Source organism: Ambystoma mexicanum, chromosome 1p (genome assembly GCF_040938575.1).
Source record: "Ambystoma mexicanum isolate Mex_15411 chromosome 1p, UKY_AmexF1_1, whole genome shotgun sequence".
NCBI lineage: Eukaryota > Metazoa > Chordata > Amphibia > Caudata > Ambystomatidae > Ambystoma > Ambystoma mexicanum.
Genome location: NC_090921.1, coordinates 1,294,684,637 through 1,294,698,307, shown reverse-complemented (window position 1 = coordinate 1,294,698,307; position 13,671 = coordinate 1,294,684,637). Strand labels below are relative to the sequence as shown.

At 44.6% G+C, this 13,671-nt stretch overlaps 1 protein-coding gene across 3 annotated transcripts in view; it reads left to right on the top strand.

Annotated features, from left to right (window-relative positions):
- The window catches only part of TRPM4 (transient receptor potential cation channel subfamily M member 4), a 386,617-nt gene that overhangs the window by 264,503 nt on the left and 108,443 nt on the right, over positions 1–13,671 (top strand). For all 3 annotated transcript variants that reach the window (XM_069605669.1, XM_069605650.1, XM_069605660.1), the window contains exon 13: positions 13,425–13,554. In XM_069605669.1, coding sequence (XP_069461770.1) covers positions 13,425–13,554 — 130 coding nt within the window. The remainder of the gene's footprint in view (positions 1–13,424; positions 13,555–13,671) is intronic.

Below are 13,671 nucleotides of genomic sequence, written 5' to 3'. Positions count from 1 at the left end.
GCCTAGTATGGATCCTGGAGGAAGAAGCAGTGCCCTTGGAAAATGACCACTTTTGACGTAGTAATACCGCCACAATGATCAACCCCCACTAGCTGAGAAGAAATCAAGCTAGTGCAGTGATTCACTGAGAAGGGTGTGGTTCCCTATTACGGGGACACCGGTGTTTGTGCTGCTTATTCTACTGGATGGCTAGTTCTACTGGATGGAATCTTCTCTCCTAAAAGAAGATAGCTGAAATGAGTATTAAACCAAGGAAACCCACAACCCCTCTGAAGACTGTTAATCTTGGTTTCCCTACCTTAGGATGTAACCGCAGGCTCTTGAAGACCCGGATTTTGCAGAACTTGGTGGCTTCAAAGAACACGAGGAAAGGAGGACGATTAGTAATGGAACAAACCTGTACGGCACGAGGGATGCACTAGTGTCCGGCTGGTGCACTAAAGGCAGCAAAGCGTCTGAGTCCAGTGCACTGTAGGAAGCAAAAACATATACCAGCAATGTTTAGCCCAAGTCTCTCGCTAGTTCAATGTAAGACTCCCATTAGAAGAGAAAGCAGCCAGTGAACAGAGTTATGGTAGGTTATGGTAGAGGAAAAATTCCCAGAGCTGAAGTCGTTCTATATATGTTCACTTAACAGCAGTAGCGACCTGTAGCTAGTGTTGAAACAATGTCTGATATAACATGGGGTGACTTGCCCTTAATGGTGGTGCGGCGGAATACGAGTTTGATCCGCCGCAGGGATCCAGATGACTGAAGAGGAACTTCAAGCTCTGTGCTGCGTTTAACAGCACAGCCGCGGAACAAAATCAGCCGCAGAGACCCAGATGACTGAATCCTCGTGTTCTGTGGGAATGGGTTACCAGCCGCATGCTCCATGCAGCATTGGAATGAGCTGCAGCTGAGTTCAGAGGCGTGGATGTGAAGACCGCCAAAGACGTCGGGAGGCAGCTAACTCTCTCAGTAGCTGTGGAAGAAGTAGGACCTGTGTCTTGAATCCCAGGCGCTGAAAAGGAAAATTCCACCGCAGGCGGCAGAGGAAGCTGGCAAGATGCCGGCGGAAACTGCTAGCTCCAGCGGAGGTAGCGTGAACAACTGAAGAGCTGTTGGCTAGCAAAGCGAAGTTAATGAATCAAAATGCCGTATGGAAACTACTGAAGCAACAAAGGGAAGTTGCTAAACTGGAGCGAGTGTAAGCTTCAGGCGAAAAACGCTAATCTGAAACACCGGGCTAGGTCACCACGGTCCTTAAATGGAGACAGCCACGCCCCCCAACCATGTGACACTAATCCACGTAACGTGCTGGTTCCAAAAATACCTAACGGCGTTTCCATGGGAATCTCCCAGAGATTCTATAATGAGAGTAGAAGGGTCGAGCAAAGTTCTGTACGGATTGTAAAACCTTAAACCTGACAGATGATTGAGCAGAGGCAAATGGAGCCTGTCTGGACCGTCTGGCAGGCATGACGCTGACAGTGGGAGGTGTGATCAGCTCTGTTAAAGGTGGAAGAGCGCTCAACGCGATTGAGAAGCGAGGGTAGTGGTGAGTCGCAGTGAAAAAGTTAAAGAAGTGGGTGGCACTGCCCCTGTAGACTTGCTGCTGCACAACTCCGATTAAAGGGGGTCACAGAGTTCTCTCAACGCAAAGTAGGGAGTGTTGGCGTTCAAGACAGCACTTTCGAGAACTTTGAAATGGTGTGAAAGGGGAGAAACAGGGTGATAGTTGGCTGGGATGTTTGGGTTCAGAAGTCTGTTTCTTAAAAATGCATGTGATGGTGACCACCTTAAATCAGGCTGGGATGATGGATACCAGAGGAAAGTGAAAGGTTGAGGAGATGGAAAGGTAGTTGTGTTTCATTGTGCTTCATTGTGCAGCTACTGTGCTGTGGGGTGGAAGCTTCTGCAGGATTACAGGGGAGGTTGGCAGCCCAGGGGTGAGGCACCCGCTAAGCCGGGATGATGGATGGCATGTCCAAGAGTGAATTGAGAAAAATAATGGATGCTAGCGTAGCCCATATCCTAGAAATGTGTAAGACACAGTAAGCAAAGTCTTCTGCTGAGAGTGAGGAGAAGAAATAGTAGAGGTGAGGGGGGTGGAGGGTGGGATGCATGGTCTGGAGGATCATGGGTAGATTGCCTGGATGAGATCCAAGTGAGATGACGAGGACATTGTCATAATTGGCTGTGGTTAAGTCTGGAGCAGTAATGATAATATGGACGCATTCCACGCATGACTTAAGGGGAGCAGGAGAATGGGGGTTGTAAAAGCAGTGCAGGTCGAGGTGCATGGTTGTCCTCAGCTGTTTGAGGGTGTAGGCTAGAGGCACTGATGGAGTGAGTGGGGTAATGGTGGCATATGAGGGATGCAAATGCTGAACTGAACTCAGGAAATGACAACTTGCACAGCTTGGACATCCATTCTGCATGGTCTAGCTAGTGGATAAACCAAAGGATTGCTCTCCCTGGATATGTTTTGAAACGCATTTGAACAGGGTATCTTTGATTACAAATGTTAGTCTCAACACATCTTTGATATATAGTATTTGGTTTTATGTGATCAATAAACCATTCAGAAAGGTCCGTTTGAATGGATGTAATGTGCTAATAAAGTTTTTGAAAAACATACAATGAAAAACTAATATGAATCGACATGTAGCAGAACTCGTACAGTAGTGACATATACGTTATACACTGGAAGAAAGCAATATATAAATAAATGAAAATATATCATAGAACTAAAGAAAATAATCATTTGTAAAAGGAGCACTTTCCTTAGAACAAATCTCCATTCATGACTTATGGATTCCTGATTGTTTACACAAACTTAAAACAATGCAATCTCTATTAACTCATTGCTGAGTTAAGACAATGTTTTCTGTTATTGGTCAATTAATTGACCAATGACATTTGTAATAAAAAATAAGTTGTTCACGGCCACTCGCAAGCTTGCGACCAAGATGGCCGCTGAGCTCTGAACTCTGTGCTTGGACGGCTGGAGGAGGAATCCATATGCAATTGATTTTGTAAGAGGATTCAATCCAGCACTACAGCTAAGTCAATGCCTAGTCTGGGATACTGAATGGAAACCCTTATTGATATATCTTTGTCCAGTTCATGAGTTCTGGATGACTACCCCTATATAACACCCCTCTCTTGGAACCCCCCTGACCCCACTGAGCCAAGAAGTAGTTCTGTTTTGCAAGTTTAAACGGTTTATTTGAGAATGTAAACAATATATATATCACACTTTATAATAAATTAATAATTAATATCACACTTCAGAACATGAGCAGTTAACAACAATGGGTAATGTTCTACTAATAAACTGATTTGATTACCCAGGAGTAGTAGAAGGATGAGGTAGCACGCTTGGGAATAGGAACAGAAGAATAAGGTGGTAGAGAATGCTTTATCTAGTTTCAGATGGATGCAATGTTGAATGAAAATGCAATACAGAAAATACTCAATACTCAATATGATTTCAACAAAACAATGTAATCACTTTTCTCTGGCAACAGACTACAGAAGTTTGAAACAAAGGCCCAAAATGCTTTTATATGTGCTGGCAATGAAGTGAGGAATATGCTGAAAATGGTTTTAATTCCCTTTAGGAGGTTCAGGGTGAGTGGTATCTAGTTAATATTAGTTCAGGCTCACTCTAGCAATGATTCAGGGATCGTTCTTAAGAGGCAAACGAAACTTAGCAGTTCAGGCAAAAGCAGCTATCTTTTTACAAGTAAAGAAATCGGGCCAAATCGCAAATCGCGGCAAAATTCGCGAAGGCGTGAATCACAATTATGGCATAAGTATATAAGATTCTAAGCTTTCAGAGGAAAGTTAAATCAAGTTCCTAGCCCAAACGGTTCCAGTGATACGGACGATTAAATAAAGGTAGTTTTTCGGATTTTAAATTTTAAAAGTTCAAAGCGACAGGTTACAGCTTGCAGCTAGAAAATGACAGGTGACAGTTCTACTTAGGTTAAATAGATTGAATTATATTATATTAAACTAAGGGATATGTTCTGAGTTTTGCCGAGTACTCACAAGAGATTTTGGACAGGAAGGCGACTTTGTCACGGATCCGGTCACTGCGCACAGCACTTCACAGCGATCTGGTCTCCGGTTCCGAGTACAGCTCTGCTTTCTGGGTCACCGGCACTGCTCCTGGATCTTGGGTTCTGCTGGTCTGGTCTAGCACCGGTCTGCACGGCTCCTGGTCCCGCTTTCTCCGGACACAGCGATGATCTGCACGGCTCCTGGACACTGCTACCGGTCCCGGCAATGTTCTAGGCAGGGAGTTCAAACAGCTCGCCCGGCTGTTGATAGTCTGCAAATGATTTTTGGGCCTGCTGACAAATACTTTTGCTTGCAGTGGGCCTTCTTGGTTCAAAGTTCTGTAGTCTCTGTTTAGCTTGGAATTCTAAGTGTAGGATCTCTGGATGTTAAGTCGTCGGTCAGCATGCTCCGCATCAAATGGAATTGAATGTCTCTACCTGTCCCAGCAGTCTCTTTTTATGTGTTTTGAAAGTGGGTGGAGAGGCTAGCTTTCTAGGCCCAACCCCTTCAGAGTTCTGATAGGTTGGAGAATTCTTTGCGTTCTCACTGGAGAACAGGATTGTGTGTCAGAATGATGTCATTTAATGGCTTGCAGAAAGGACACTCCTCTGTCAAATTACACACAAATCTATATTTGACCTAAAGACATATTTCATAGATACACAGTGGTTTGAAATTACATGCACCCATCACGGATCACATGAGGTATACTCTGTTCAAACTCTGATGTTTCTAAGAGCTCGCATTCAGAACTGGCAACATTTTGCGTTTTTTAACTGGTTTTGCAACATTGGTTTTTCATTAAAAATTATACACATATACACGGCCTGTCCATACATACTCCAGTAAATTCCCATGTCTCTAGCTTAAACACAGAGTCTGTGGTGTCAATAAATAGCGGGGTTTTGCCCCAGAACATCACACAAATTCCCAACGCGTCTTAAAACGTGCACCGAAAAATCACAAGAATTATGGTATCATTTAAATAATTTTGACAAGTCCGCACTGTGAGTTATACATCTTTCTTAGAATCATATTCTGGCCAACAGAGGTGTGTCTTTTCAGGTCACATGGCATAGAAACCAGTTTATCCAGTTTCTGCCAAGCTCAGAGACCCTGCCCCTCCCAGCTTCTGCCAAGAGGAAGCTGTTTTACGGTCCCCCCAATAAACCATCTGCCTGAGTCAAGGCAGGGCTTTGTTCAAAAGGAAGCCATTTATGACCTCTCCCCAATAAACCCTCTGCCCGGGTCCTTTGTTTAGTCTCTAGCAGTCCCTTGGTAATTCAATTAGAGAGGGGTAACCTCCCCTCAGAATGCAGCCAGGCCTGAGAACTGCTGTGGATCCAGTTTCACTCCAATTGGGGTGAAGTTGTCAGGCAGAATCCAGTTCCTTAAGCCAGGCCCCAGCTAATGTCACTTTTAGTTACCCAGTTTTCTGCATTCAAATAAAACTAACAATTTTTACACATGCAGCTAGAATGCTGATTCTAAGTTCAAAACTATGACATTTTAACAGTTACAAACTATGTGACACTCAAAAGTAGGTCACTCAGTTAATTTAATCATTTCGATTTTGGTGGTTTTAATCCAGTTTCAGTTAGGCTGCTGCAGACCTGCAGAGCTCAGCCAGTCTTGTTATGAACATTGTTTTGGGGCTCTTCAACTTCCCAGATTTATTATGCACACATACTTCATTCTGCCAGATGTCCGCTGGTGTTCAGTGAGATTTTTGGATGTGTTGCAATGTTTGAAAATAGGCATTTTGAGCTGGCATTCAGAGAAACCAAAGGTAATTTTAAAGTGCGGTTTTTCCTTTGGCACACATTTCACTCATGGCACCCCGGCCCATCCTGCTCGCACTGGTGGGTGGCAAGTTAGGCAACCATTTTAGTGTGCACAAACTGTGTGGTTGTCCTGGATTTTGGCGCACATGTGGGCTTTTTGGCCATCTTGGATTTTCTAAGCCCACAGCACCAAATGTTGCAGCATGATAGCTCAAACGTGGGTCAGGACACCCAACAATTTCGACCTGTATAGCTAGTGCATGGTGAGAGAGGATGTGCAATACTTCGAAGCCTGCATCAGTGCAATCCTGGGCAGATCTGCCACCTTCATAGGCACGAACACTCCATTCTTGGGAACCGCCGGAGGATGGGGTGTGTGACATGACGCCCGTGACCTGCAGCCGAGCAGCTCCCCTCCTGCTCCTCATTGAATGCACTGGCAGGCTGATCCCCTAGTGAGGTGGCGGTCGGGAGACAGGTGATCTCAAGCCGGTTGCCTGCTGGAGCGAGGGGATTTGAGGTCGCCGGCAGGGATACGAACGCCTGTCGGCCCTTGTGGATAATTACATCTGGTGCTCGCCATGAGCGCGCAAGCGGCCTGAACCATTGCCTGCCAACGGGTGTGTTTGAAGTCCAAAACCTTTGCGGAAACACTGGCTTGAACGGCTGTGGATACATCAGCAACAGAGGTTGGTGGCTTCTCTTTTCAATCTAATGTGGGCCTGCAAGTGGGCACATCTCACGCACTGGAACATTGGTAGTTTCAGCAAGCAGCAGCATAATATCCTAGTTGCTGAGAGAAGTGGAGAAGCCCTGCACCCCAGAATAACTATGAGTCTGGGTATCCTTGAGTATCCTGACAGATGTTGGTCCTCACAGTGGCTTTGGCTTAATTACTTTTAGCCTCTGTGAGCTTGATGCACCCAATAACTGTGCTACCAGCAAGCCTGTAAGATTGGTCTGCCTGCTACTTGAGAGGGTGAGGTGCGCCGTTGATCCCTATTATTTCTTGCATTTGCTTGGTGATACAACCCCACCTTGTTGCTTGCTACACCTATGTCCTTTTGTGCTCATTTTTTTAAAAAATATATTTTTATTTGGTTTAGTTGCAACGCAACTTTTCAAATATTTAAACATAAGAGCACAATAATTGATCATATATACAACCAGCCATAATAAAACATAATGACAAAATATAAAATCACATTAATATACATAATCGCACTAGGGCACAGGTTACATTTATCCATCATTTTGCCCTGGCTAGAGGCATTTTAACAAAATACATTTACCACACCATACTACTACCATTGTTGCATAAACCTTTTGACGTACATAGCTCATAGCATTACAAATACTGATTGAGCCACTATGAATGGTCTCCATCTTTGGACCCCGTGCCCTTAAACATAACCTTAACTCGAGGTACTACCACATTTAAGAACTGTACTATTGCTACCTGTACCCTCTCCCTCGGATTAGAAAACATTTGCCATAAATGATCATCTGACTCCTCAGTGTATATTTTAAACACATTATCAAAGCATCTTGACCGTATATGCCTCAGAGCACCACATTCTACTAGCAGATGGTGGGGAGTTTCCCTTTTTTCAATTGAAAAACAGCATCTACAATAATTACATTCGATAGGGATTAGTTTCCACCTGCACAGAATGTCACGTGTATCCCACAGATTGAATCTGTACCTTAGGAAATCCGCCCGGACTTTCTGTGACGGACATTTAATCAGATACGGAGCCATCGTTCCATATCTCTTTATTCCAAATAACCAGATATTAAAATCTTTATACTAATTACACTTTGCTAAATTTCTAGCCCAGTCTGCTTGAAAGAGTTTTTTCTTTGCACGGTCGGGGTTCGAGATCAGCAAGTCGAGGGACACATCCGCCTCTGCCAGTTGATCACACACATTATTCTGCCGAGCCTTCGGGAATTAATTCCTAGATTTTAACAGGTTATAGCCAATTATTTTTAGAATAGTTCCGCTATTTCGTCCCATCAGGCATTTGCGAAAAAAAGCATATTGTCTTCACACCGCCTGGACACAAATGGATAATAACCCCAATTCATGACAGATTAAAGCAATTGGTACTGCATTGGGTAGAGTTAGTATCTGTTTCCAATACTTTGCTTCCAACACCTCCCAATAGTGACATTTTTCAAGCAGCCTGCCCTCTACACCATATAGCATGATTGGTAATACCTTCATTTTATAGAAGGACACCACATGCTTCAGGGGGAATTACCCAAATCTGGTTATTAGAATTCTAGACTGCGAAATTAGGTGCTGCAATTTGTTCCCAGTAACATCCACCTTGGCAGATTTGTTTTGCCTAATAGTTATGTCAGTCCCCAAATATTTGTATTTCGACACTGTTAATAATTTAATGTCTTGAAGTGTCCAAGATTGGGCAAGGGCACAGTTCTTACGGCCTGCAGTAACTGAACAACTAAGGATTTGGGATTTGGAGACATTGATCATTAAGTTATTTGTTTTAACATACTCTCCCAACCTCATCAACATACGTTGGAGACCTTGTGGTGTTTGTGAGAGTAACACTTGGTCATCCACATATAGCTGGTAAGGGATTTGCTGAACACCAATCCTCGGAGCATCACTGTTATAATTTACAAATTCGAGGCCCAGATCTAGAATGAAAAAGTTAAATAGAAACGCTGCCAGTGCACAGCCCTGTTTTAGCCCACGAGGAGTCTCAATTTCTGGTGATAACCTCCCATCAAGGCTAATACACACTCTCATTGATGTTTTCGAGGGGAACAAAATAATTAATGACAGGAGGGAGTGAGGACAGTCGTACTCAACCAGTTTTTGGAACCGCCGAGCTCTATCCACTGAGTCGAACGCGGCTCTGAAATCGATAAAACCCAAATACAGGGGTTGCTTACGTTCCCTCTTCTGGGCTTTAATCTTTCTCAATGTTATTATATTTGGGATCATTCCCAAGCCTTTAACAAAACCTGTTTGCAGGGGATCAGTTAGATTTTTGCTCTTTACCCATTCCTGTAATTTGCCCAATAATAGCCGACCAAACAATTTCCCTGGGACATCGAGCAGAGAGATGGGCCTATAACTACTCGGGTCTTGTCTGTCCCCCTTTTTTGTGCTCAATAGCTTGGGCTTGGGACCGTTAGTCATCCATGTAAAAGGGGAATAAACGCCAAACTCAAATGCCGTTGACACATAAAGAAAGCTCTGCATTGAGCAAACGGATCTGTGTGATTTAGCCACGGCTAAATTTCCTGTGACGGAAATGTACGTATGTAAAAGGTCTGTTTTTTTTTTTTTCTTTTTTGGGTCAGCTGCACAGGTTTTCCCCGCAACCCCCACTATCCATACAGTAAAGTATGGTGAGTGGGGTGTTGCGGGGGACATCCCTGCAGCCTTTAATACTGACCCCATCAAAACATACATACCACTAATGGTTCAAACCTTTAGTAGTTAAATCTTTGGGTGGTATGCTTTTTAGGTCTTTTGGTGGGGTCGATAATTTTGACTCGGTAATTTCATCCTATACCAAGCAAACATCCAGCTGCGGCTTTCGGGCCAGTGACGTCTGCGGTGGAGAAGGAGTGGGAGGGGCCCTTGATGAAGGTGAAGAGGTTTCTTGTTGCTCCTCTCCATATCTTGTCATTGTGTTGGTGAAAATGACGTATGGTTTTTTTCGTCCGTGAACACCAAGCTTGAGGGTTTTGTGTACAAAGTAAATGCGGATTGAGAAAGAGTGGGCGTATAGCCGAAGCAGAACATAGGATTGGATCCCTGGAAGACATAAATACTGAGGTGTCGGGCTGTGCGAACGTTTCAGCCAGAAGAGAAGTTTATCAAGGATAGGAATGTTGCTTTGGAGTCGAGGTCACGCAGACATTTTATGTGGTGGGGATACCGGAGTCGGTGCCCTCACAGAATATGGAGGTTTTTATCGAGGAATTTGTCAGGGAGGTGCTCCCTTACCCTCTGGCTCAGCCCACTTTCTGGTTGAGTGAGCTCACCGGGTTTGCCCACAGGTACCCAAACCAGGTCATATCCCTTCTCCTGTTATTGCGTGTCTTTTAAACTATAGAGATAGAGATACTGTACTTCATAGGGTGCGTGAACTGGGTGACCTCCAATATAAAGACGCTTTTACATAGGTTTCATCGGGGGCTTGCTCTTGGAGGTGTGGGGCCATGTGAGATCGTCTCCCTCTATGATGATGATGATATTCGTCTGTACTTTAAAGACCCTGACACTAATCTGCCTCCTTTGACGTGGGAGGTGGAGAGTTTTGGAGACCTTTCGTGTCTTCGTATGAATTGGACTAAATCAGTTTCGTTTCCCCTAAATGACAATACAAAGTGTCCAAAGGATATAGGCTCGTATAGCTGGGAACAGTATTCTGCGAAGTATTTTGGGGTTCAGGTCAGCAGAAATCGTGTCACTCTTTTGAGGGATAACCATATAGCCTATTTAAGTGCACTCCAGAATAGAATTGACAAGTGGTGTTTGCTACCGTTGTCTGCTATAGGCCATATTGCCATTGCCAAGATGGTGGTGCTACCCAAACTATTATGCTATTTTCATAATGTCCCGGTTTGGCCCGGATTAACATTCTTTGCAGAATTCAAAACTTACTTGGCATCCCAAAACTCCTCGTGGGAAAAACTTATTTTGCCCTATAACAAGGGGGATTGGGAGCTCTGGACATGGAGCTTTATTTCCTGGGATCTCAGCTCCATTTTGTCACTTATTGATGTTGGGCTCCCGCTCATACACGCATGTGCATATCGATCGATGCTCGGTCCATCACTACTCTCTCCAGGGATCCGTGGTGTCACAGTAAGTCAATGATAAATGTCGCTTCAACGCTGTGGCTTGCACCATCCGTGCATTGAGGACACTGCTTGGTTGTTTACAAATCACGGTCCTTTAACTCTGGTACTTAATGCCTGAAGGATCAGGGCACTAAAGCAGACGTGTGATGAGGTGATTGCAATGGCATGGGAGACATTGGGTATCCGCCATATGTTTGATTTTTACTCAGAAGGGAGGTTTGTCTCTAGGGAGCAGTTTGAGGCTAGGGTTTGGCAGGGGTTCTGGTTCACGTTCCAAAATTTAAGATTGCGTATGGTTTTCCGGCCTGGTCCTCTGAGTTCCCGCTTGAAACACCTACACCAATGCTGCACTTTTTTAAACCAATTGGCTAATGCCCGTAATCTTGTTTCTTCTATTTATTGTATGGCTCAACAAGAGGCAATGTTTTCCAATCTCAAGGGAAAAATGGGAGGAGGATATTGGCATGATCAATGGGCCAAGCTCTGTGACTTTACGAGGGCCTCTGCTATAAATACTCTGTATAACATGATCCAATTTAAAACCTTACACAGAGCTTATCTCGCCCCGTCCCAGCCCATGCTGTTTGACTTTGCTAAGCGTGGAGAATGTCCCAGGTGCCATAGTGATGCAGCTGTGGCCATGCCCGGTGATATCTTCATTCTGGAGTTGCGTGGTCTCTACGTTTACACGCATGCCGGAATATGAGGTTCCTTGTGAGTTGCTTTGCTGTATGTTTGGTTGATTACCCGGCTTGCATCGGTGCTCTAGGAGATGACTGGCAATAGGTATGATTCTAGCACGTCAGAGTATCCTCTTGAAATTGACAAGTAATGCTCCACCGACATTTGAATCCACTGCACTGAACAGCGGGCGCATTGGATTGTGGGTTGTATGGCGGGTGGGAGGGGGCGTGGTGATAGGGTTTGTGGGGAGCGGGGACAGACCAGCAGGGACCATAGTTCTGCTACTTCTTTTCGTATACTTTGACCACTGAGTACAAGTCCCCCAAGAATGCGGTGCAGACTTCAGTAGGAAGAGATTCTGAGAGAAGGCCCAGATCCTTGAAGTGGTTGAGGGCACTCTGGGCTATGAGGATGGCAATAAGGGGGGTTAATGTCAGAAGTTGAATAGCAATGTTTTTTTAGAAGAGGGTGTGGGATTTGGTAATGAGACCAAAACCGCCACCACCTACTTTCAACAGGTATGGCAAGTGATAAAAGATAGACGACACGGTGAACAAGGCTGCAGTAGTGGCAGCGTTCAAAGGGGAGATCCATATATCAGTGAAAGCCATCATGGTAAGATGTGGTCGATGGTGGGACTTAAGGTGATCTGTAAGAACGGAGGATTCATTACAAACCAATAGGGCATTCCAGACAGAGTGAGTTCAGTGGGGGAGCAGGAGGAGATGGAGGGGCTTGTGGAAGATCTTAATGGGAGACTAGTGGGGTAAATGTGATCGCAGTTGCTTCCGGGTGAGCAACCAGTGTGTCATCGTGGAGAGGGGAGAAAGATCGGGATAGGGTGGAATAGGGAGGACAGAAGAGCAGTGGTGGGTCTATGCCACTGACTGCATGGAGTGCCCCAGGGAAGGACAGCAAGAGGGTGGTTAATAAAAGGAGGATATTCTGTTGCATGGTGGTAGGATGAAAACGCTGACCCTCTAGTTTCTGTCCTGGTGTTTCCTTCACAGCACCACCCAGAGAGCTATTACAGTGAACCTTTGTGCTCTTGGACAAATCCCAACCACCAGTGGCTGAAGCAGCTTTTCAGGCCAGGCAGAGGGTAGCTCTTGAGAGTGCACTTAGTTTGGGGGAGTTAGTGAATATTTCCAGTTGAGGGGCATTAATACCTCACCTGAATTAGCATGGGTGACTGAGAATAGCGAGGGGTCCTAAGTAATTTTGTGGTTCTCTCCCCAGTAACTTATTTTAAATACTGTATTGGAATGGTACATTTGAGAGCATCATTTTGCAGAAAGAAATGGGGTGAAATAATCGGTTCCCAAAGGTAACGCATGAAAAGGACCTATAGATTTCAGGTCACCAACAGTACATAGGAGTGCTTTACAACATTTCCATGATGCCTATGTGCACAATATATGGCAGCAGTGTCACTGCACATCACTTTCATGAAGCTGTGCCCACAATATGTTCTGACATTTCACCATTGATCTCGCTCATGTTACAAACAAGATATATGCCAGAACTGCCACTGTAATCTCATTCATAACGTTGTGCCCACAATATATGCCAGCATTCCCACTGTAAATAACTTTCATAAATGTGTATCCGCAATATATGGTAGTATTGCCGCTGTAAATCGCTTTCATGAAGCTGCACCTAAAACATATGCTAGCATTTGTTCTGTAAATACCTTTTATGGTGCTGCCGAAATATACTGCAGCATTGCTACTGCATATCGTAGTGTAAATCAGTTTGATGATGTTACAGCCACTGTGTATGCCAGCATTTGTACTGAAGCTAGAACTGTTGTGATTGAGAGGGACAGGTTGTAAAACACAGCAAGTTGGAGGGATTGACATACGAAAGAGGTAAAAGCTGGCTGACTGAAAGAAAAAAGAGCATGCAAAAAACAAAGTGGTAAAGAGAGAGTGGATGAGAGAGATAGATTCAGAATGTAGTGCAGTTGGCCAGATATGCACAACAAATGAAACACTAAGGTTGCATAAACAAATTCACATTTTTAAAAATGTTCTCACCCTTCCATAGGGCCCTGATGCGGTAAGCTCGGCTCTTGCTGCTACCAAGATCTTGAGGGAGTTGTCCCGGATGGAACAGGAGGCCGAAGAGGCCAAAGCCATGAGGGAGCTGGCAGCGAAGTTCGAGCACCTTGCAATCGGTGTGTGTCTACAAGTGCCTCTGTACTCTCCACATACTGCACATCTGAATCTGGGTTTTTAGATTTGTGTTCGGCCTTTAGATCACAGTTCTCCTTGGGAGTTGTTACAAAGTTAAG